General features: G+C 41.9%; 1 protein-coding gene across 2 annotated transcripts in view; it reads right to left on the reverse strand.

The window, feature by feature from the left end:
• The window catches only part of TADA2A (transcriptional adaptor 2A), an 87,089-nt gene that overhangs the window by 36,637 nt on the left and 26,547 nt on the right, over positions 1 to 23,905 (reverse strand). For both annotated transcript variants that reach the window (XM_056557547.1, XM_056557548.1), the window contains exons 5-9: positions 23,344 to 23,501; positions 12,643 to 12,731; positions 11,039 to 11,111; positions 10,742 to 10,805; positions 6,672 to 6,715 (exon numbers count right to left, since the gene is read on the reverse strand). In XM_056557547.1, coding sequence (XP_056413522.1) covers positions 6,672 to 6,715; positions 10,742 to 10,805; positions 11,039 to 11,111; positions 12,643 to 12,731; positions 23,344 to 23,501 — 428 coding nt within the window. The remainder of the gene's footprint in view (positions 1 to 6,671; positions 6,716 to 10,741; positions 10,806 to 11,038; positions 11,112 to 12,642; positions 12,732 to 23,343; positions 23,502 to 23,905) is intronic.

The following is a 23,905-nucleotide window of genomic DNA, read 5'->3' on the forward strand; positions in this document are numbered from 1 at the left end:
CAATAATAAATATTGCATTGATTTTAAGTGCTCAGATAGCAGTTTTAAACATTCTAAAAATGTGGTCATTAACAGTCAGATAGACGCAGACAGGGTTCACAATGCCCTGCAGACTCCACACCTATCTCCTTTATGTCAATGCTGAGACTGCTGTGTGATTGACACACAGGTCCTCAGCACATGCACCCTCCATCTGTTCTGTGCCTGTGGTGAGTTCACTGAGCAAATGCTTGCTCCAGATGCCTCCTGGCTCAGCGTGCCTGTGTAATGCTAGAAGCAGATCGTCCTCAAGCTCTAGGCCTCTAGCATTATGCAGGCATGCTGAGCAGGGAGGAATCCGGAGTGACAACAGCAACAATTTATCCACAAACAAGGATTTTGTTTTTAATACCTTATATTTTTATATGAAACACCTCAATAAGCTTGGGAGAGCCACTGATCATTTTTCAAGTCGCTGTAGGTAGCCTTGAAAAGTGTTGCAACGGCAGCAGCGTTCTTGGATGCCTTTGTTTTTTCTCATGTGAGATGTCAACTCTTTAGCTCTTTGCTAACTAAGAGTGAACTATAATTGATACTGAAAGTGCACATAGTGACCACCTTTGGGTGATATTGTCCATTTTTCTAAAGGATTTTTAGTAGTGAAGTGTTTCATATAAAATAAAATGTAAAATATCAAACATGAAACACTGTTTTATGTAAAATGCATTGCTATAGATAATAGGAACAGTACCAAGGAGAGCATGTGTTATATATGCACACACCCAAGTGCGAATTGATCTGTATAGAATTTATTGTGTCCTCATAACATTTATCAGGTTTTTCCATAATAGTAAGCCATTTCATAGTACACTATTTATTCCCAGCCTCAACATTTCTACAGTACCTTTATCCTAAGAAGAAGAGTATAGCTACAAGGAACATAGCAGACCGAAAAGAGCAACTTAAAAAGATACAATTCTGAAAAACAATTTACCGATTTCTCTCACCTTTCTTTATCTACTGGGATACAGCAACTAATTAATGGCAAAAAATGGAATAACTAAATAAATGTGTGTTATCTTGTAAACTGCAGTGGTTTAAAAAACAAAACAAAAAAAACACTTAAAATGGGTGTTTTGTCTCAAAGTTACACTGGGGCTACACTGTTTGGGCAACTCCCAAGTAATGTCAAAGGGAATAAGAAATTGCATAACACAACCAACAAGGATGTTTTTGGCACCCGAACATCTCCACTGGCTGAAAACAGGCTGGAGATGGTCATATTTGTGGTAAAACCCCTTTAAATGGTCCCAAACTTTTCATACACTGGCTACACCAGTGGAAAAAATATTTTTTTTCATATCAACTGGCTCCAGAAAGTTAAACAGACTGGTAAATTACTTCCATTATAAAATCTTTATCCTGTCAGTTCTTAACAGCTGCTGTATGTTCCACAGGAAGTTGAGTTGTTATTTTCTGTCTGACCACAAGTGCTCTCTGCTGACACCTCTGTTTACACCAGGAACTGTCCAGAGTAGGAGCAAATCCCCATAGCAAACCTATCCTGCTCGGGACAGTTCCTGACATGGACAGATGTGTCAGCAGAGAGCACTGTGGTCAGAGAGAAAAAAACAACACAACTTCCTCTGTAGTATACAGCAGCTGATAAGTACTGAAAGGATTAAGATTTGTTTTAATACAAGTAATTTATAAATGTGTTTAACTTTCTGGCACCAATTGACTTGAATTTTTTTTCCCATCGTAGTACCCCTCTAAGTTCATTCAATGGTATATGTTAGCATTAACTGGAGTGCACTTTACTTTCATAAAATATCTTGTCTAAAGTTTGAGCTACAAGGGGTTGCCCTCACACTGAATTTGCAGTTCACTTCCTGTTATGCCCAATCTGTCTAATAGAAGAGACCCCAAGATGTTCCATCTTGAATTGGGCGCAGGGCTACGACCACAGGCTCATTGATGGGCAGTCAGGGAAAGCCGCCTCCTGCTAGGAGCTAGGAGATTGCTGCTCTTCTCAACGTAATTAACTTGACTTATCATATGAATCTATAAGTTGCTTGAGTTTTCTGAGCTATTATACGATAATTAGAATTTTATATTCTAATCTTTATTTACATAGTGCACAAAGATTTCACTAACACTGGGATATAAACTGCTGATCTGATGAATGCATATCTCCTCTCAAAGTAAGCATATACAAACAGGAGTGGGCATTCACATTGTGGCTGGTAGCTTTTTAATCTATACTAGTGTGGGTATAGGCAGACATGAAATATAAATAATGCAGCTGCCCTTCTCCCCTGTGCCGATACTCTTTCCCTTACTTCATACTGTCTGCACCCACGGCTGCGTAATCGTTGCAGACAGGCTATATGAAGTAAAATTTCTCTGCTCGCGAGATTTCCCAGCTGAGGAGAGGAGTCTAGAAGCAGAGTGGTGATCTATTCTTCAGCGGAGGGGGATCAGAACAAGGAGGAGTGTGTTACTATGAAGATCTGGGCTGAACATCTCAACGTCCACGAGCTCATTAATTTGCATATCTATAAAATTGGAAATATCAGGGAAACTGAGGCACCGATCATCAACTGTTAAGTACCATCATCATCAGCATCACCTGCAATACAAGCCTACGCCAATAGGTTAGTGCGGATGACGCTGATGACAGATTCCCTTTAAAGAAAAAGAAAATGGCCAGGGAGTTGGGCACAATGCCGTGCACTTCAAACTAGTGATCGCAGGTCACAGGGCTGTGGGCTGGGAGATGATCTGCACTATAGATAGCATGTGGGGAAAGGTAATGGGGGTTATTGAGGCACTGGGTTTGCAAGGTCTAACAGTCCAACAACGTTGGCTTAAGCAGATAACTGCTGCTGCTGATGATGATGGTACCAAGTTCAGGAAAGGGGGAGAGGGGATTGCATTCAGAAACCATCTTTGTGTAGATAATAGGAACACAAGTATATGCAATTGACAGCTGTCCAGGGGATAGTAAGAGATAAGGAAAGCCTTGATTTACCTGACAGGCACAGTGTGGGCCATCTGGGGGAGGCTGCCAGGCTCAGGTTGTATGGGAACAGTGTTTAGCACAGCAGAGAGCCTACAGTTAGACACACGCCCCACTTCCTGTGACTATATTGGTCTTTCTGCTGCTAGTGATAGGCAGTGCACAGAAGACTGCAAGAAAGGGTGACACTTTTAGGGCTTTTTTTTCTTTGGTAAGGAGTCATTTTTAGTAAAGGAACATAGGCATAGGCCTATAGATATAATAAAGGATTAAGAATAAGGTGGATTTATCAAGCTGTCCCATAGAAAGATTCTCTTTGTTGCCTATAGCAAACAATCAGCGCAGATTTAATTTCTGATACTGATCTAGAATAATGTAAGTCCAGCTCTGATTGGTTGCTATAGGCAACAAAGAATTTTACTATAAGCCAGCTTGACAAATCTCACCAAAGGCCTTAAAAATAAGTTTGGAAATAAGTGGAAAAGTCTGGCGTGGTGGTTATAAAAGGAATAGTTAAGGGTAGCGTTACTAAAGTAGTAGTTGACAAATTGTTACAGAGTGTTTCCTCCTTTTTCTTGTAATGCATGTTTGACATTTACATTGAGAGTATTGACACTGATAGATGTACTAGGTTTATAAGAAAAAATGTCATGATAAAACTTAATTTCCTTTGTTATATATTGTAATTTTTCAAAATAATAATAAATAAATAAATAAACAAACAGGAATGGTACAACAGAGAAAAAAATCAAATGTAGGTTATGGATTGTTTAAAACGACAGGTTTACTGGAGTAATTTTTCCACTGCAACCAATCACAGCTCAGCTAACGAGCTGTGGTAAAGTGAAAGCAGAGCTGTGATTGGTTGCTGGGGAAAATCACTCCTCTTTTACTCTCACATAGTTTGATAAATCTGGGCCCCTGAATGTCTAGACAATCTTTCTTCCAATTACGTAATACCCGATCATTGTTAGGAACAAGTAAGTATACCAAGTTTATATTGAAAGATGATCAATATTGCTGCACTCAACCCAAGCCCTTTCTCTTCCCAGAGTTTGAAGTACAACCCCGCTAAACAATGTACACTACACACCGAAACTGTGTTCCACAGTTAATGTGAGCTGTATTCACCCGAATAATAATCTCTTCACACAGATCAGGGCTTTAGGCGAGTGCAGTCTTATTTAAAGGGGTTATCCACCATAAGGTGATTTTAGTACGTACCTGGCAGGCAGTAATGGACATGCTTAGGAAGGATCTGTCTTGGGGCTAAATGACTATGTCATGAGATTACCTTAACATTGTGGCTAGCTTTTTGTGAAATGGTATTTCCTGTTTGACTCTTCTTTTTTTTACTACAAATCCCCCAATTCCATTTTCCTCCCTCCCACACATCAGCCACCCCACCCATTGAAACAAAAGACCTGTGATTTTCAATCAGGGTTGCCTACAGCCGTTGCATTAGTTGCAGATTGATCTCTCTCCCACCAAGTGATCGTTCCACCCATTGAAGCAGACAGGCTCTCTGTCATCAGCTGACTAGTGAGTCAGGTCTCGGCCGCATTGCAAGCTGGGAAAATCTGAGACAACAGTCATTTTTGTATGCTGATAAAAATAAATATTGGGGTGAAAATCTGAGAAGAATTGTGAGAAAACCGTCACACACAGGTACAGACACCATATTATGAACTACACTAACTTTACAGCCCCTGTAGCATAAGAATGGAATACCCCTTTAACCCTTTTATTAACAATGGAGCACAGTGTATGCATGTAGTTCATATGTACTGTACAGAGTAAACAGGAGCTGCTTTGTAGACCTGTAATGGCGACAAACAAGCCACACATACTGCCCAGTATGCTGCAATAACCAGATGTTGCACTGTATTTTATGTCCTGCAGATAGAAGGCCCATGCAGAGCAGAAACTAAATAAATGTAGGGTTATTTTGTAGAAAATCACAACGGGTGAATAAACTCTTACAGTATTGTGTGCTTAAATGTCTGTTATCAGCTCACTAAAAGTCTAACGTTACAGAAACATATATATTACACAAAAGTCAGCAGAGTCATCAAATGTGTATAAGAGTGTCCAGAGCCTTTGGCTAACTTCAAATGTTAAGAAGAATAAAATAATGCATGAATTAAATGAACTTCTGTTCAATGCACCACAACCTTCCTAATCTGTTGGGAGAGGTGTATGGCAACAACTTATTTCCCCCTCCCTAATAAACGAGTCATCCAGGGTTAGAAAAAACATCTGTTTCTTCTAAAATCAACACCCCTCCCATCCTCAGGTTGTGCATGGTATTATAACTCAAAACCAGCAAACCCTGTAGACCTAAGCCTGGGCAGTAAACCCCTATTCAATCTACCCACCCTAAAACTTTTTATTTAATCATTTTAAAATGAGTTTTCTTGATCAATACAAAAGATTAAGAACACAATGTCCCTGTGTGTCAATATAATCAATGACTGCTGTTATATCAGGGGACAAAACCCCTTTTTTTTTTTAGACTTTCTGTGTAAGTGTCTGCCGCTTATATAATGCAGCCCTCAACATGTTTCACTCTGAACAAGCATCATTAGAAGGATATATGAGCTAATTACTCCTATACCCTACTTATAGTGCTCAGTCACAGTGAAAAATGTTGACGAGGCATAATATAATTTTATTCACTGTGTAGCCTGTGTTACTAAGCAGCAGACAGCAGATGCTGTTATACAGTATTAAGAGTAAAAAAATTGGGGGTGTATAAAATCAGTTATTGGTTATACTGACACACAGGGACTATTGGTTCTTAAAGGGGTTATGAAGTGGAATTAGTTATTTTCTTATTGTCCCCAGGCTGCATACAAAAATAAACACTTTGACTTACCTTTGTCTGCTCCCTCATAGCTATCAAGGTGCCTGTCCGTGGCTGATGACACTGCTTTCCCTAAGCTGCAGAGTATAGGGTCTACAGCCAAGGGAACTGACAGTGGGGCTCGCCAATCACCGGCCGAGGCAGAACAGTGCTGCGGACAGTGATTGGTGGTGTGGCACTGTGACGTCACGCCTACAGCTCCGGCTTGCTCCACTAAAGCAAGCTGTCAGCGGAAACTGGCCGGAGATGGGATGCCCTGATCCCGAAGCTACGAGGAAGCAACGCAAAGTGAGTTAAAGTGTTAGTTATTTTTGTTTGCAGCATGGAGACAATAAGAAATTAACTAATTAGCCTTTGTTTTTTGTATTGATCACCAGAAATTTTAATATGGTTAACTAAAAGTTACATTTTAGGGTGGGTTGATCGAATAGGGTTTTCTTTTTACCCTACATGGGCTACAGGGTTTGGTGTTTGGGTTGACATTGGGCCCCTAGCCCAACATTTTCCTTGTGGGTTTGTTTTTGCGTATTACAACTCAGCTCTATTTTCTTTAGGTGAACTGAGTTGCAATACCATGTAAAACTGAGAACAAGAGTGGCACTGTTTATGGAAGAAAGAAGCTGTGTTATTTATTTATTTTTTTAAATCATGGATAACCTCTTTAAGATTGTATCATTATCTAAGCCAGCTTAGGCATCAGTGGCTTAGGAGGAACAGCTGTTATCTGAAAGCTTAGCCAACACCTAAAGTGCCTAAAAAATTGAAACATTAAGAATTTGGAGATTTTAAACAATAACTACTTACTCTGAAACTTCCTTAGATTTATAAGGCCATGTTCTCTTATTATTCTATGAAAAACAAAGACAAAAAAAAACCTGTTAAATGAATGCATATATACATTATACAAATACTATCTCTCTATACATATCTAAATATATATATATAAATATATCTATATATCTCTATCTATCTAGTATACAAAAAAGAAGGTTGCAGCAGCGCTCTTGGTCAATAAATGGAGTCTTTTAGCGCACTTTATCATCAAAATATGTCCCCCATCCACCACGCGGAGGTGGCCTCATTTGCTGGGCATATAGCCTCTGCTGGGCATATAGCCTCTGACTGGGTGACATGCTGGATCCATCAATTTAAAAAACCTCCTGTGAAACAGGGAGGGGTGCACGGCTAAAGAGGGTGACACTGCCCCTAAATTGCACAGCAAAAACAAGAGCCTCCATTTTTTTGCCAAGAGTGCTGCTGCAACCTTCTTTTTTGTATACTCTGTATTTGCCACAGCAGCATGCACCCGTAGTTGTGCTATCTATCTATATGACACATACTGATGAATCCCAGCCCTATGTAGTTTAAATGTCAGATAGCACTGGGCCTCTACATTGACATTGCACACTGAATAACATGAATGTATTTACGATAAAAGTTAGTTTTTGTTTTCTTTGCGATAAAATGTCAAAGCTCACACGTTATTTTCATTAATATCACTTTCTACCACCAATCTGAGCCCCATAACATAGTTTGGGAACCTACTAACTGCAACCTACATTAGAAAGTAAAATAATTTCATAAAGATTTACTGTTTTGCTGATCAAACTCACATATAGGGTGGTTTAGCAACATTTTTAAATATGCATATATGAATACACTTTTTTCTGAAACAAATCAAATGTTTTACTTTAAAAAAAATTTTTTTTTTTATATGGGTCTGTAAGTGCAAAATTGAAAACATTATGATTTTTAGAAGTGGAGGAGGAAAAAACAAAAGTCCAAAAACGAAAATTGGCTGGGTCCTTAACTCCTTAAGGACCAAGCCCATTTTCCCCTTAAGGACCAGAGCGTTTGTTTTTGCACATCTGACCACTGTCACTTTAAGCATTAATAACTCTGGGATGCTTTTACTTATGAATTTGGTTCCGAGTTTTTTCGCGACATATTCTACTTTATCATAGCGGTAACATTTTGTCGCTGCTTGCATAATTTCTTGGTGAAAAATTCAAAAATTTCATGAAAAATTAGAAAATTTTGCATTTTTCTAACTTTGAAACTCTCTGGAAAATAGACATACCAAATAAATTATATATTGATTCACATATACAATATGTCTACTTTATGTTTGCATCATAAAGTTTACATGTTTTTACTTTTGGAAGACATCAGAGGGCTTCAAAGTTCAGCAGCAATTTTCCAATTTTTAACAACATTTTCAAAATCTGAATTTTTCACGGACCAGTTCAGTTTTAAAGGGGATTTGAAGGGCCTTTATATTAGAAATACCCCATATATGACCCCATTATAAATACTGCACCCCCTCAAAGTATTCAAAATGACATTCAGTTAGTGTGTTAACCCTTTAGGTGTTTCACAGGAATAGCAGCAAAGTGAAGGAGAAAATTCAAAATCTGCATTTTTTTTACACTGGCATGTTCTTATAGACCCAGTTTTAGAATTTTTACAAGGGGTAAATGGAGAGAAATCCCCCCAAAATTTGTAACCCAATTTCTCTTGAGTAAGGAAATACCTCATATGTGGATGTAAAGTGTTCGGTGGGCGCAGTAGAGGGCTCAGAAGGGAAGCAGCGACAATGGAATTACACTTGCTTCCGATAACAAAAATACCCTATGGCAGTGTTTCCCAAACAGGGTGCCTCCAGCTGTTGCAAAACTTCCTGCATGCCTGGACAGTCAAAGGCTGTCCGGCAATACTGGGAGTTGTCTTGCAACAGCTGGAGGCTCCATTTTGGAAACCGTGTCATACAAGAAATGTTTTTTTTTATTTGGGGGGAGGGGGGCTGTGTAGGGGTATGTGTATATGCAGTGTTTTACCCTTTATTTTGTGTTAGTGTAGTGTTTTTAGGGTACACTCACATGGCCGGGGTCTACTGCGAGTAGTTATGCAACAGCTGGAGGCATACTACTAACACTCCCAGCATGCCCTTTGGCTGTCCGTGCATGCTGTGAGTTGTAGTTATGCAACAGCTCAAGGCACACTGGTTGCAAAACACAGAGTTTGTTACTTAACTCAGTGTTTCCCAACCAGAATGCCTCCAGCTGTTGCAAAGCTACAACTCCCAGCATGCCCAGATAGCCGAAAGACATGTTGGGAGTTGTAGTTTTGCAACATCTGGAGGGTCACAGTTTGGAGACCACTGTGCAGTGGTTGCAAAACTTCAACTCCAAGCATGCCCAGACATGCTGGGAGTTGTAGTTCTGCAACATCTGAAGGGCCAGATGTTACAGAACTACAACTCCCAGCATGCCTGGACTGTCTGGGCATGCTGGGAGTTGTAGTTTTGCAACATCTGGAAGGGCTACAGTTTGGACACCACTGCACAGTGGTCTCCAAACTGTGGCCCTCCAGATGTTGCAAAACTACAACTCCTGGAAGGCCGCAGCGAAGCTGATCATTACTGCTGCCTCCGCTGGTCCTGGCACCCGCCGCCATCTTCCCACCGCTCTGCCCCGACATCCAGGGGCGGGCAGAGCGTGGATTTCAACTTTAACCTCCTGCCATTGGTCGGCTAGTTCTAATGACCAATTGCAGGGGATAGGAGTGAGGTGGCAGCTGCCACCTCACTCCTATCCCTCAGGATGATCGGAGCTGTCTCTGACAGTTCCGATCATCCCTATTTTCCGGGCGATCGGGACACCAGAGACCCGATCAGCCCGGAACCCTGCAAGTCCTTGTCATTAGTCAGTCACTAACTGACTGACTAATGACAACGATCAGCAGCAGGGGACCATTCTGATTGGTCCCCAGCTGCATGGTGTCATCGGTCAGCTGTTCAGAACAGCTGAGATGATGTTTCTATCACCATGCCAACGGACATGGTAATAGAAAATGTATCGGACGTTTAAGAACGGCCATTTGCCTTAAAGGGGTTGTGCGCTGCCCTGCCTTTCGGAGCTCCGCTTGCAGCGTCCGGAAGGGGTTAAGGCCAAAATGGTCTGAGTCCTTAAGGAGTTAAATGGCTATACATTATTGACCCGGATATGGCATAATCAAAATTTGATAGAACTATTGTGACTTAGGCCATGTGTTAATATGTTATAATGACTTTGAAGTGGCAGTTGTTGTAGAGCTGTGGGAGGAAGTGGGCAGGCGGCAGGGGCTAGTAGGTTGTAGTTGGGGGTCAATAGGGGAATCTTATCAAAATCTGTGTAGAGAAAGAGTGGTGCAGTCGCCCAAATCAACCAGATTGTTTTGTTTAAATAAATATATTTTATTCAATAAATTTTACTTTACCTTACTTAAAACATAGTAGTTAGCGGTGCAGATCTGATTTACCAGCTTTGCTTCAGGAAACCACTCTGTTAAAGGGGTATTCCGGAAATCAACTGGTTCCAGAAAGTTAAACAGATTTGTAAATTAGTTCTATTAAAAAATCTTAATCCTTTCAGTACTTATGAGCTTCTGAAGTTAAGGTTGTTCTTTTCTGTCTAAGTGCTCTCTGATGACACGTGTCTCGGGAAACGCCCAGTTTAGAAGCAAATTCCCATAGCAAACTTCTTCTAAACTGGGCGGTTCCCGAGACACGTGTCATCAGAGATTACTTAGACAGAAAAGAACAACCTAAACTTCAGAAGCTCATAAGTACTGAAAGGATTAAGATTTTTTTTTATAGAAGTAATTTACAAATCTGTTTAACTTTCTGGACCCAGTTGACATATATAAAAAAAGTTTTTCCTGGATAACCCCTTTAAGTCATGACCATCAGCACAATTTTTTCCAACCTATTCCCCTTCTCACACTAAGCTGCTGCTGCTGCCAATTTTTCCATCAAGTTGCTTATGTTACAGAGCCAGTAAAAACTACTACTAACAACTTGCCATATTAAGAAATAAAGTTAACTATTGAAATACCTTTTCCGCCGCTGTCTCTCTTTCAGTCGGGAATGGTAAATGTCCACAACAGCAATTTTTAGGGCTTCACAAAAAGAAAAAAGAAATAAATAAAGATGTATAGTTTGCCATGGAGACAGGTGAAAGTTGCATAATTTGGGGTATAGTCAAACTCAAGTTGAAAATGAACTTGCCACATCTGCAGAATGTCTACTTTCAGTTTACACTATTTGCTAAACAGCACTGATAAATCTGAGCCATTGTTTTCTGTAAATTGTGCTTTAGACTTCAGAGTCCAATTTTTAGATATTTGCTTACCATGTAAAACTTCTGAATCATCTTCAACAAAATCAATGTCCCTTAGATCCCATTCTGCATAGTTGTCAAACTCCTTGGACACAAAAAAAATTTTAATATACAAAATAGCACATATTTTGTGTTTAGTGGAATCAGTAGCCTGAATACACTTAAATGTAGTAGAACACAGAATTCTAACATGAAGTTCTTAAATCTGAGCGCAAAATCTTCAACTAAAATGAACCATTTATAATAATATTTGTTTATGTGGCAGAGGGGCCTTTGGGGGACTGTTTAGGGTGGCCAGATATGGCCATATGTGAATTTATAACAGCCAGATACAGGCCACCTTCTGCATGCTACTGAATTGTAGGACAACTAGTAATCAATCATATACATGATACAGTATTAAAATAACTTAATACACAGGGATAATAATGTATGTATAAGTGGTGGATATAAGCCTTAAACAATCACAGGATCTCACCACTGTATCTTAAAGGGGTTATCCAGGCTATATATCAACTGGCTCCAGAAAGTTAAACAGATTTGTAAATTAAGCCACTAGAGAGGGAGAGAGCACACCGTGCAGCTTAAACATGCAGATATACGATACCACTGGTATACACAGGCAGCCTCCGGACCCGATAAGTAACAACGCAGCACCTGCGGGGTGCACACACTAGATAAAGTATCAAACAATACAATGAAAGGGAGTAGAAGAAGGACGTTCCTACGTCCGAAACAGCCGGCGTAGCCTCTGAGCGCCCCTTACCGTCTCCGTCTATGCCGTGGTGATCCCGGACCTCGGGCCTGCAGCTGTTTACCCGCGGTGAGTGCACGCTACTCCCTTTCATTGTAAGATTTGTAAATGACTTCTATTAAAAAATATTAATCCTTTCAGTACTTATGAGCTTCTGAAGTTAAGGTTGTTCTTTTCTGTCTAAGTGCTCTCTGATGACACCTGTCTCGGGAACCACCCAGTTTAGAAGCAAATACCCATAGCAAACCTATTCTAAACTGGGTGTTTCCCGAGACAGGTGTCATCAGAGAGCACTTAGACAGAAAAGAACAACCTTATCTTCAGAAGCTCATAAGTACTGAAAGGATTAAGATTTTTTAATAGAAGTAATTTACAAATCTGTTTAACTTTCTGGAGCCAGTTGATATATATATATATATATATATATATAAAAAAAAAAGTTTTTTCCTGGAATACCCCTTTAAATGTATGAATAATCTGCTGCATGGTGATTACACTGGTATTTGATATGAATGCAGAGGAAGTTCAGGGCTTTCAAATAAATAGAGGCCATGGTGAAGGTCATTAGTGGCCAAAGAGACAGAGTGGATACAGCACACAACAGGACTTACAGAACTTTCTCCACTGATTTACTCTTTTACCTCTTGACGAAACAGCAGTTGCTGTTAGCAAGCCTTCACCACCTTAAATGCTGCAAATAGGTTTCAAGAGTTGGGAAAAATCTCCGGGAGTTGTATTTAATGCAGGGTAATAAATAAAAGCAGGCTAAGGCTAAGTGCTATAAGAGGCCTGTGTCACACAAAACCCTGGACACTGCACTATATGTGAACATAGCACATACATGACGTAATAAAGTACTCACCTCTATGAAATCTGCCCTTGCTGGCATATACCCTGCCATGTCTCTCGAAAGCAGAGAATCAAAGGTTGGTCTTGGTGGGTCCTCAGAAGCTAAAAGAGACAATGTCACAACGCATGTAAAATATTGCTATGATTACTCTGATAAGTATTTTGTAAAAGGAATACAATGATCAGCCAGAACATAAAAAAACTCATATCATGGGTTTTACTGGACTTCTCTGAAGGTGTCCTATGGAGCCTGCTGTCAAGACATTAGCAGCAACATTTAGGTCTAGTAAGTTGTACGAATCAGACTTCTTATTCCAGCGAATCCCATAGGGGGAGATCTATCATTATTGTCATTTGAAAGTGTGTTTTGAAGTCATTAACATGAACATTAGCTTTTTGCTTACAGCCAAAAGATCCCAAAAAGTGCTTTGGCGCACTTAGAACATTTTATGTGCCAAATATAAGCAACAAAAAAAAAAGGCAAAGTCAACACCATGAACTGTTGTGTTTCTCAAATTATTCCTGAACAATCTGTGCAGTGTGACAGGGTGAATTATCCCTGTCACACTGCGGGCCTCTACTATTAGAAAATATACTCTTGCCATAGAAAAAAATGTACCACAACAATGACCATCATTTACTATTGCAAACCCAACATGTGCGCCAGAATTCTGTCTGTGCCAGTATTTGCAGCAGAATTTGAGCCAGAATTAAGAAAACTTGACTAACTCTCCATTTTACTGAGAAAACCCAAAAAAGGGGTGTGGCTGTTGGGGAAGGGGGTGCAGCCACTGAAAAGGCGCGTGTTCCTGACAGAAAATTTGGTGGATTTGAGCTGAGGAAAACCAGACAGATCAGTGAATGTATAAAAAAAGCAAAATGTAGGGAAAGTGGAAAATGTAGGGAAACTTTAGTAAATACCGTGGGAAAAAAATTGTTGGGAACCAAAACCCATAAAGAAACCTACACTCAACTCTTAGTAAATGAGGGCCAATGTTTGAGAAGGTGGTAAGTGAAGAAGTAAAACAAGGAGAGGAGGCTAATATCCCAGCAGAAGATTGTCCAGAGCATTATACATTACACTGCTTCTGGCTTAATTCTGGTGCAATTTTTTTCTCAAGGTAAGTGATGTACACTATGGTATGTGCACATGGGCAAAACCACAGTGCAAACATAGGAATTCCAACTCCCACTGACTTCAATAGGGGAACATTTAAGGGAAAAAAAATGATTTTTAAAACAGCAATGAAAAAAAGAAGCAACATGTTTTCATAGGTTTTCTTTAGAATTTTACATTGAAATTTATAAGAGCTTTTAACCCCTTAAGGACTGAGCCCTTTTTCACCTTAAGGACACCATTTTTTGCAATTCTGACCACTGTCACTTTAAACATTAATAACTCTGGAATTTTAGTTATCAATCTGATTCCGAGATTGTTTTTTCGTGACATATTCTACTTTAACATAGTGGTAAAATTTTGTGGTATCTTGCATCCTTTCTTGGTGAAAAATCCAATTTTTCTAACTTTGAAGCTCTCTGCTTGTAAGGAAAATGGATATTCAAAATAATTTTTTTTTATTCACATATACAATATGTCTACTTTATGTTTGCATCATAAAATTTATGTGTATTTACTTTTGGAAGACACCAGAGGGCTTCAAAGTTCAGCAGCAATTTTCCAATTTTTCACAAAATTTTGAAACTCGCTTTTTTCAGGGACCAGTTCAGGTTTGAAGTGGATTTGAAGGGTCTTCATATTAGAAATACCCCATAAAATACCCCATTATAAAAACTGCACCCCCCCAAAGTATTCAAAATTACATTCAGTCAGCGTTTTAACCCTTTAGGTGTTTCACAGGAATAGCAGCAAAGTGAAGGAGAAAATTCACAATCTTCATGTTTTTGTAGACCCAATTTTTGAATTTTTGCAAGGGGTAAAAAGGAGAACATTTTTACTTGTATTTGAAACCCAATTTCTCTCGAGTAAGCACATACCTCATATGTCTATGTTAATTGTTCGGTGGGCGCAGTAGAGGGCTCAGAAGGGAAGGAGCGACAAATGGTTTTTGGGGGGCATGTCACATTTAGGAAGCCCCTATGGTGCCAGAACAGCAAAAAAAAACACATGGCATACCATTTTGGAAACTAGACCCCTCGGGGAACATAACAAGGGGTAAAGTAAACCTTAATACCCCACAGGTGATTCACGACTTTTGCATACTTAAAAAAAAAAAAAAATTCCCTAAAATGCTTGGTTTCCCAAAAGTTTTAAATTTTTAAAAAGGGTAATAGCAGAAAATACCCCCCAAAATTTGAAGCCCAATTTCTCCCGATTCAGAAAACACCCCATATGGTGGTGAAAAGTGCTCTGCTGGCGCACTACAGGTCTCAGAAGAGAAGGAGTCCCATTTGGCTTTTTTGAAGGAAATTTTGCTCTGGGGGCATGCTGCATTTAGGAAGACCCTATGGTGCCAGGACAGCAAAAAAAAAAACACATGGCATACCATTTTGGAAACTAGACCCCTTGGGGAACGTAACAAGGGGTAAAGTGAACCTTAATACCCCACAGGGGTTTCACAACTTTTGCATATGTAAAAAAAATATATATATTTTTTTTACCTAAAATGCCTCTTTTCCCAAAAATTTTACATTTTTAAAAAGGGTAAAAGCAGAAAATACCCCCCAAAATTTGTAACACAATTTCTCCCGAGTACGGCGATACCGCATATGTGACCCTAAACTGTTGCCTTGAAATACGACAGGGCTCCAAAGTGATAGCACCATGCGCATTTGAGGCCTAAATTAGGGATTGCATAGGGGTGGATATAGGGGTATTCTACGCCAGTGATTCCCAAACAGGGTGCCTCCAGCTGTTGTAAAACTCCCAGCATGCCTGGACAGTCAGTGGCTATCTGGCAATACTGGGAGTAGTTGTTTTGCAACAGCTGGAGGCTCCGTTTTGGAAACAGTGGCGTACCAGACGTTTTTCATTTTTATTGGGGAGGGGGGCTGTGTAGGGGTATGTGTATATGTAGTGATTTTTACTTTTTATTTTATTGTGTGTTAGTGTAGTGTAGTGTTTTTAGGGTACAGTCACACGGGCGGGGGTTCACAGTAGTTTCACGCTGGCAGTTTGAGCCGCAGCTCAAACTTGCAGCCGGATACTTACTGTAATCCTCCGCCCATGTGAGTGTACCCTGTACGTTCACATTGGGGGGGGGAACATCCAGCTGTTGCAAAACTACAACTCCCAGCATGTACGGTCTATCAGTGCATGCTGGGAGTTGTAGTTTTGCAACCGCTGGAGGCTCCGTTTTGGAAACGGTGGCGTACCAGATGTTTTTCATTTTTATTGGGGAGGGGAGGGGGGTTGTATAGGGGTATGTGTATACGTAGTGTTTTTTACTTTTTATTGTGTGTTAGTGTAGTGTTTTTAGGGTACAGTCGCACGGGCGAGGGTTCACAGAAAATTTGCCGCCCATGTGAGTGTATCCTGTACGTTCACATTGGGGGGGGGGGGACATCCAGCTGTTGCAAAACTACAACTCCCAGCATGTACGGTCTATCAGTGCATGCTGGGAGTTTAAGTTTTGCAACAGCTGTAGGCACACTGGTTGTGAAACACAGAGTTTGGTAACAAACTCAGTGTTTTGCAACCAGTGTGCCTTCAGCTGTTGCAAAAGCTACAACCCCCAGCATGTACGGACAGCGGAAGGGCATGCTGGGTCTTGTAGCTATGCAACAGCTGGAGGCATACTACTTTGGCTGGGGATGCTGGGGACTGTAGTTATGCAACAGCTGGAGACACAATGGTTTGCTACATAACTCAGTGTGCCTTCAGCTGTTGCAAAACTACAACTCCCAGCAGTCACCGACAGCCAACGGGCATGCTGGGAGTTGTAGTTATGCAACCAGCAGATGCACTATTACAACTCCCAGCATGCACTTTAGCTGTTGGTGCAAGCTGGGAGTTGTAGTTACACAACAGCTGAAGGTACACTTTTCCATAGAAAAAATGTGCCTCCAGCTGTTGCAAAACTACAAGTCCCAGCATGCCCATAAGGGCATGCTGGGAGTTGTGGTGGTCTGCCTCCTGCTGTTGCATAACTACAGCTCCCAGCATGCCCTTTTTGCATGCTGGGAGCTGTTGCTAAGCAACAGCAGGAGGCTGTCACTCACCTCCAACGATCCAGCCGCATGAGGTCAGTCCCTCGTCGTCGCCGCCGCGGCCGTCGCTCCTGGGGCCCCGATCCCAACATCGACGCCGGGGATTGGGGTCCCCAGCACCTGGGGTGCACGTCCCGCACCCGCTCACGTCCTCCGGAAGAGGGGCGGAGCGGGTTGCGGGAGTGACACCCGCAGCAGGCGCCCTGATTACCGGCCGACGAATCAGGGCGATCGTGAGGCGGAGACGGCCCCGAACAGCCTGTAATTCCGGGTCACCAGGTCACTGGAGACCCGATTGACCCGGAATCTGCCGCAGATCGCTGGACTGAATTGTCCAGCGATCTGCGGCCATCGCCGACATGGGGGGGCATAATGACCCCCCTGGGCGATATGCCCCGATGCCTGCTGAACGATTTCAGCAGGCATCGGGCACCGGCTCCCCTCCAGCTAGCGGCGGGGGGGCCGGGATTTGACAGGACGTACTCAAACGTCCTGAGTCCTTAAGGACTTGGAAAAGGGGCCATTTGAGTACGTCCTGCGTCCTTAAGGGGTTAAAAAAAAAAATTCATGCAGATTATGATTTTTTTTTTTTACCTTTTTCTTCTTTTTAAGAGCAGATATTAATCATATAAACATACCCTGACCTAGTTATCCGCAGCAAAATAAAACATGATTCATCAGACCTGGCCACCTTCTTTCATGCTCCATGGGGCCCCATTCTGATTCTCACATACCCATATGTAGACCGCAGCATTTATTAGGGTTACAGAGGGAGGGAGCTCCATCTGTTCCGGATTGGCGCTCTGCAAAGTAAAAGAAGAGAGCGGATGGTTGCCATGGCAACCGGAGGCCTGACAATGGCCTTTGTTGTCATGGCAATAGTGTAAAATTGACAGGCATAATTCAGTGGAGTACAGATGTGTATTCCACTGAATCATGTGTATAATAGTAAAAGAAAAAGTATTAAAAAAAAAATGTTACAGTTAAAACTGGTTTTTAGTGAAAACTAGTCTTCACTAAATGCCTTGTCAACTAGTATTGACTGCTTTTCCCCAGTGAAAACTAGTTTTGACTGAATGCCTTTGTGAAAACTAGTATTGACTGCTTTTTCCTAGTTAAACAGTTTTTACTAAACTCTTTTGTTGAAACACCAGTTTTTACTAAACACCTTCTTACCTTACAAACTAGAATATTTACTGAGAGCCTTCGTACAAACTAGAATACTTACTGAATGCCTTCGTACAAGTTAGAATTTACTGCTAATTAAAAACCAAATGTCAATTGAAATTGGTTTAAGGTAGAAAAAAATAGTTTTAACAAAATGATTGAGTTCAAACTGTTTCCACAGAGGTCAAAGTTCATCTAGCTTACATGTGCTGGGCAATATACCGGTTCATACCGAATACCGGTGTTTTTTTTTTTATATGAATGTTTCATATACCGCAATACCGGAGAGTGTATACTCTGTTGGGGACGGAGGGTGTACCTGTACGTCCTCTGCCCGCTCTCTTCCTATAACCCGCATCATAGCGGGTCAACCCGGCACCTAGCAACAGCCGGGACCTGTGGCTAATATCGCGCGGCACCGATCGCAGTGCCGAGTGCTATTAACGCTTTAGATGCTGCGTTCAAAGTTGACCGCTGTGTCTAAAGTAAAAAGCTAATCAGTGCCGGTTAGCTCAGTGGGCTGTTTGGGACCGCCGCGGTATTAAAAAAAAAAAAAAAAAACGGTCACATTTAAAATTGTATCGTTATTGGTATCGGTGAATACTAAAAAAAAAAAAAGTATCAGTACTCGTACTAGGTCTTAAAAAAATGGTATCGGGAACATCCCTAATAACTTGATTTATTTGGCATGAATATCTCTCTAGGCCCCTTCCAGACCACTACAGGTATCATCCGGCTTTTTTACTGCCGTTATTTTACAATAATGGATGAAAAAAAAACGGATGCAATAACTGGTAATAACGGATGATAACTGATGACCATCATCTGTTATATTTTTAATGGGTTTTTCCTTTTTTTAAAAACTGATGTTGTCCATTCGTTATCATCCGTTATTACCAGTTAGATCCGTGTGTTTTTTTTTTAAATCAGGTTTTAACCCTTTGTTTGTAAAGCTGTACTGAGCAGATGAGTTACGTCCTCTGCCGGCTTCTCTGTGCGGCATCACTTCATTTCCTGTAGTCTCTACCGAAAAGTGACATCCGTGATGCTGTGCAGAGGAGCCGGGAGAGGACGTAACTCATCTGCTTCACTGACCCCGCAAGACAGCCGAAGTGCAGACAAGTAAGGAAAGGGGAAGAGTGGTCTTCAACCTGCGGATCTCCAGATGTTGCAAAACTACAACTCCCAGCATGCCCGGACAGCCAACTGCTATCCGGGCATGCAGGGAGTTGTAGTTTTGCAACATCTGGAGATCCGCAGGTTGAAGACCACTCTTCCCCTTTCCTTACTTGTCTGCACTTCGGCTGTCTTGCGGGGTCAGTGAAGCAGATGAGTTACGTCCTCTCCCGGCTCCTCTGCACGGCATTACGGCGGAGACTACAGGAAATTAAGTGATGCCGCACAGAGAAGCCGGCAGAGGACGTAGCTCATCTGCTTCACTGACCCCACAAGACCCCCCGCCTGACCTGACCTGCCGAAGCGCAGACAGGTAAGGAAAATAAACGAAACTATAAAAAGCAGGGAAAGGGGGAATGATGAGGGAGGGGTGAGGGAAAATGAAAAGTGAAACTCACTTGTTTTCTCCCGCACTAGCCACAGGAACTGGTGGATAGTGGGGGAGACGCTGATTAAAAGGTATCGCAGATCCGGACAAGGTAGGGCTCATTTTAATCAGCGTCTCCCGCACTATCCACCACACCAGTACCTGTGGATAGTGCGGGAGGAAACAAGTGACAGAGCGGGGAGGAGACGCCACTGGTCACTGATTTAAAGTGGCCTCGCTGTTAATTCTTAACAAGCAGACGCTGCTGCGGCCGCTTTAAATCAGTGACCAGAAAACTTATCGGCGTATAACACGCAGGCAGACTTTTTGCCTTAAATTCAAGTTTTAAAAGTGCGTGTTATACGCCGATAAATACGGGTACTTTCAAATATAGAAACATGCATGTATCAGCAAAATTTACTACTAATATAAAGTACGATGTAGGGATCGACCAATTATCGGTTTGGCCGATATTATCGGCCGATATTCACGATTTTGGACATTAATCGGTATCGGCAATCACCTTGGCGATATGCCGATAATGCCCTGCCTCCCCGGCCAGAGACGACCGCCGCCGCTGCTTCCCCATTGCCTCCCCATTCCCGGTTTTATAATTACCTGTTCCCGGGGTCCGCGCTACTTCTGGCTCCTGCGACGTCCTGCACGTTGCAACGTCCTCAACACGAGATCACTGTCAGTGCGCACAGTGACAGCTCAGGACTCCGCCGGAGCCAGAAGTAGCGCGGACCCCGGCAACAGATAATTATAAAACCGGGGATGGGGAGGCAATGGGGCAGCGGCGGTGGTGGTTTGAGTAGGGAGGACCGCAGGACAAGCAGGGTGAGAGAAGCGGGCGGCGGCTGTCTCTGGCCCCGCAAAAGCCGCTGCAGTTCATTGATTTAAAGCGCCCGCTTTAAATCATTGATCTGCAGGGCCGGGGGGGGAATAGCCGATAACTTATACCGGAATATTGTTATAAGTTATCGGCTATCGGCCTGAAAGGTCGCAGATTATTGTATCGGCCCTAAAAAATCAATATCGGTCGATCCCTAGTACAATGTGTTACAAAAATACAAACTCAGGCAAAAAAATAAAAAATAAACAGTCAATTCTAGTATTCACAAAAGCATAAATTCTAGATTGTATGAAGGTGTTCAGTAAATATTCTAGTTTGTATGTCCGGGCATGCTGGGAGTTGTAGTTTTGCAACATCTGGAGGTCGGCAGGTTGAAGACCACTGCTCTATACTGTGTGGTGTCCCTATGCCCGGGCTGCAAAAAATAAACAAAATAAACTTTAACTCACCTCCCATTGGTCCGGTACCGACCTCATCTGCTTCCTAGTGAATGGAACGTCGGACATCCATCAGCCTATCACTGGCCGCAGCGATGCTCCGCCTCGGCCGCTGATAGGCTGAGCCCACTGTCATGTAAGAAGCCGCCCAGAGCTTCTTACATGACAGTGGGCTTAGCCTATCAGCGGCCGAGGCGGAACATCGCTGCGGCCTGTGATAGGCTGACGACTGTCCGACGTTCCCGTCCCTAGCGTAAGGCCGACGTCGGAACATGCGTACGTTTATTTTGTTTACCTTGTGTCTGTGTCTGCGCCGGCAACAAACAGCTCGAGGAGGGCAGCGGGTGACATGTGAGTATTTACCCCGATGGGGGCAGCGCTGGGCTGACAATTTTTGTAGGGGGGGCGCAGAATAGCACAGCGCTAGGCTGTTAATTAATTTGTGGGGGGGGGGGGGGAAAGAAATACCGTTATATACCGTGGAACAACCGAAAGTTACAAAAATACCGTGATATGCAGATTTGGTCATACCGCCCAGCCCTAATACACGGAACACTAGACAGAGAACCGGAGGAGTCTGAAAAGACTCCACAACGAGGAGGCACACAGGTCAGGATTATCACAGTGTGAACACGGACAATGAAACAAGGCTAAAGCAGAATGGACATACAATATCCTAAAAACCGACAAGTTTAACAAAAATTAAAATCTACAATAAAGTTGCATGATAAAACAGACATGGTCAGCATTGCACAAATCACCAGCAACCAGAGTGCAGCAAGGCTAGGGTTTAAATAGCCACACCCCAGTTGCAATTGGCTCAGGGCAATAATTCTTCCAAGCACAGGAAGAATACATACACAGACTGCTCAGACATAAAAACCAGTGTCTGAACAGACCCCAAGACATAAAAACACAAAAACAAATATACAGACATTACAACTGGTTTTAACTATATAAAAGAAGTCAATTATAATTTTCACAAGGCGTTCAGTCAAAACTAAGTTTTCACTGGAGATACATCATCCCCCATGTCATCATCCAGACCCCCGTCATTAACACCGTCGTCATCATCACCCTGTCATCATCACCCTGTCATCATCCCCCCGTCTTCATCCCCCCCTTCATCATCACCGCCTGTCAAGCAGTGGTCTTCAACCTGCGGACCTCCAGATGTTGCAAAACTACTGATTTCAGCATGCCCGGACAGCCATCGTAAAGAATCTCTCTAAATAAGTCAGAATTCGGGGAAGAAATCTTGAGTTGCATTTCTATGTCAACACCTGCTGTGTCACAGAAAAAAATTGATCAAAATGAAAAATCTGCAAAAAAATCTAATTTTTTAATTCCGCCTCCACTTGGCTTTCATTTCTGTGCAACGCCTAAAGGGTTAATAAACTTCTTTAATGTCATTCTGACTACTTAAAAGGGTGAAATTTTTAAAATGGGGTGATTTATGGGGTAACATACAGGCCCCTCACTTCCACTTCAGAACAGGAAAATCAGATTTAGAAATTTTCTTGAAAATCTGGAAAATTGCTGCTAAATTTATAAACCTTTTAACATTCTAAAAAAAAGTTAAAGAATGTCTATCAAATGATGGGAACATAAAGTAGACAGAAGCAGAAAATGATCTAGAAAAAAATGCTAATTAAAAAAGTGTTTTTTTTTTAGTTTTTCCAAAAACACCGCTGAATAGATCAATCAAAATGTACCACTAATGTAGAGTACAACATGTCATGAAAAACAAACTCAGAATCTCTTTTATAAGTTAAAAGCGTTTCAAAGTTATTACCAAATAACACGTCAGATTTTAAAAATTTGCCTTGGTCATTAAAGGACAACTGCAGTGGCATTACACAACGTCATTACACTTATCCACAGGATAGGGGATAAGTGTTTGATCGCTGGGACCCCCCTCGATCTCCCTAACGGGGCGCCGCCATAAGCGCTCATGGTGAGCGCTAAGGCGCGTAGCGTCGACCTAGAGGTCAACGGTGACGCCCCGTTTCCTCCCTGTCCCCATACAGTTCTATGGGGGATGCGGGGAGGCACGAATGCTGCCTCCCCGCCTCTCCCATAGAGATGTATGGAGGAGGCGTGCCGGCCACAACGTCATGCTGCGGCTGGCACGCCCCCTGCACAGGACAGCCGCGGCCCCGTACAGGAGATCACCGGGGGCCCCAGCGTTCGGAACCCTCGGGATCAAACACTTATCCCCTATCTTGAGGATAGGGGATAAGTGTTTGTAACGCTGCAGATGTCCTTTAAGGTCAGAACAGGCTAAGGGGTAAATGGGTTAAGGCCAAAATCTGAATTTTATTTTCAATAAATAAATATTTTATGGGGTATACCCACCAAGATATATTTTGCATATACACAGGATAGCCCCCTTCTCCCTCTGTTTTACACAACTCCCATGGAGGTTCATGGAAGTTCCATAAACGGCATAACACCGTAACACAGTGAATTCCTCTACTATAATCTGGTCATATTAAAATAAATGTATATATTAATATTTTTCCTAAAGCTGTAATAATTTACCTTGAAAAGGAACTGCTGTGTCCACATTCTTATCCTCTTCTGCCTGTTTCATACTGAGTAAAGTACTTGCGAAGAGCGGATTATTAATGAAATGCTTCATGTAGTGGTTTTCACAATCGTCCTTTGTCCTTGTGCGCATCTGATTAGCAACTTCTTGCCTACGTATATTTAAGTATATTGTAAGTATTTGAATGCTGCAACACACTATGCACAATGCTAATGAACACGTCCTATCATGCCTATAGCTGTGTTTACAATGGGTGATCAAGAAGAGGGCTGCATGGCAACATAGGTCACATATCAACGAAGATGCCAATGTCGCATTACGACTTTGCAGTCACACCATATTAACAGTGGTTAGATACAAATAGCTTGCGACTTTCAGCAACATGCTTATAAAACAAAAGTTGCAGGACAGCTATGGCAGACAAACCAATAAAATTTTTGTTTTTATTTTCGTAACTTACGTCTGATTTGCTGTTGCGTGAATCACATCGCTCAGTAGCCCCAGCCTTTTTGTAATGTCTAAGGAGTATCTAGCTCTGAATAGGTGTTATTAGTG

Source organism: Hyla sarda, chromosome 2, assembly GCF_029499605.1.
Source record: "Hyla sarda isolate aHylSar1 chromosome 2, aHylSar1.hap1, whole genome shotgun sequence".
Lineage (NCBI taxonomy): Eukaryota > Metazoa > Chordata > Amphibia > Anura > Hylidae > Hyla > Hyla sarda.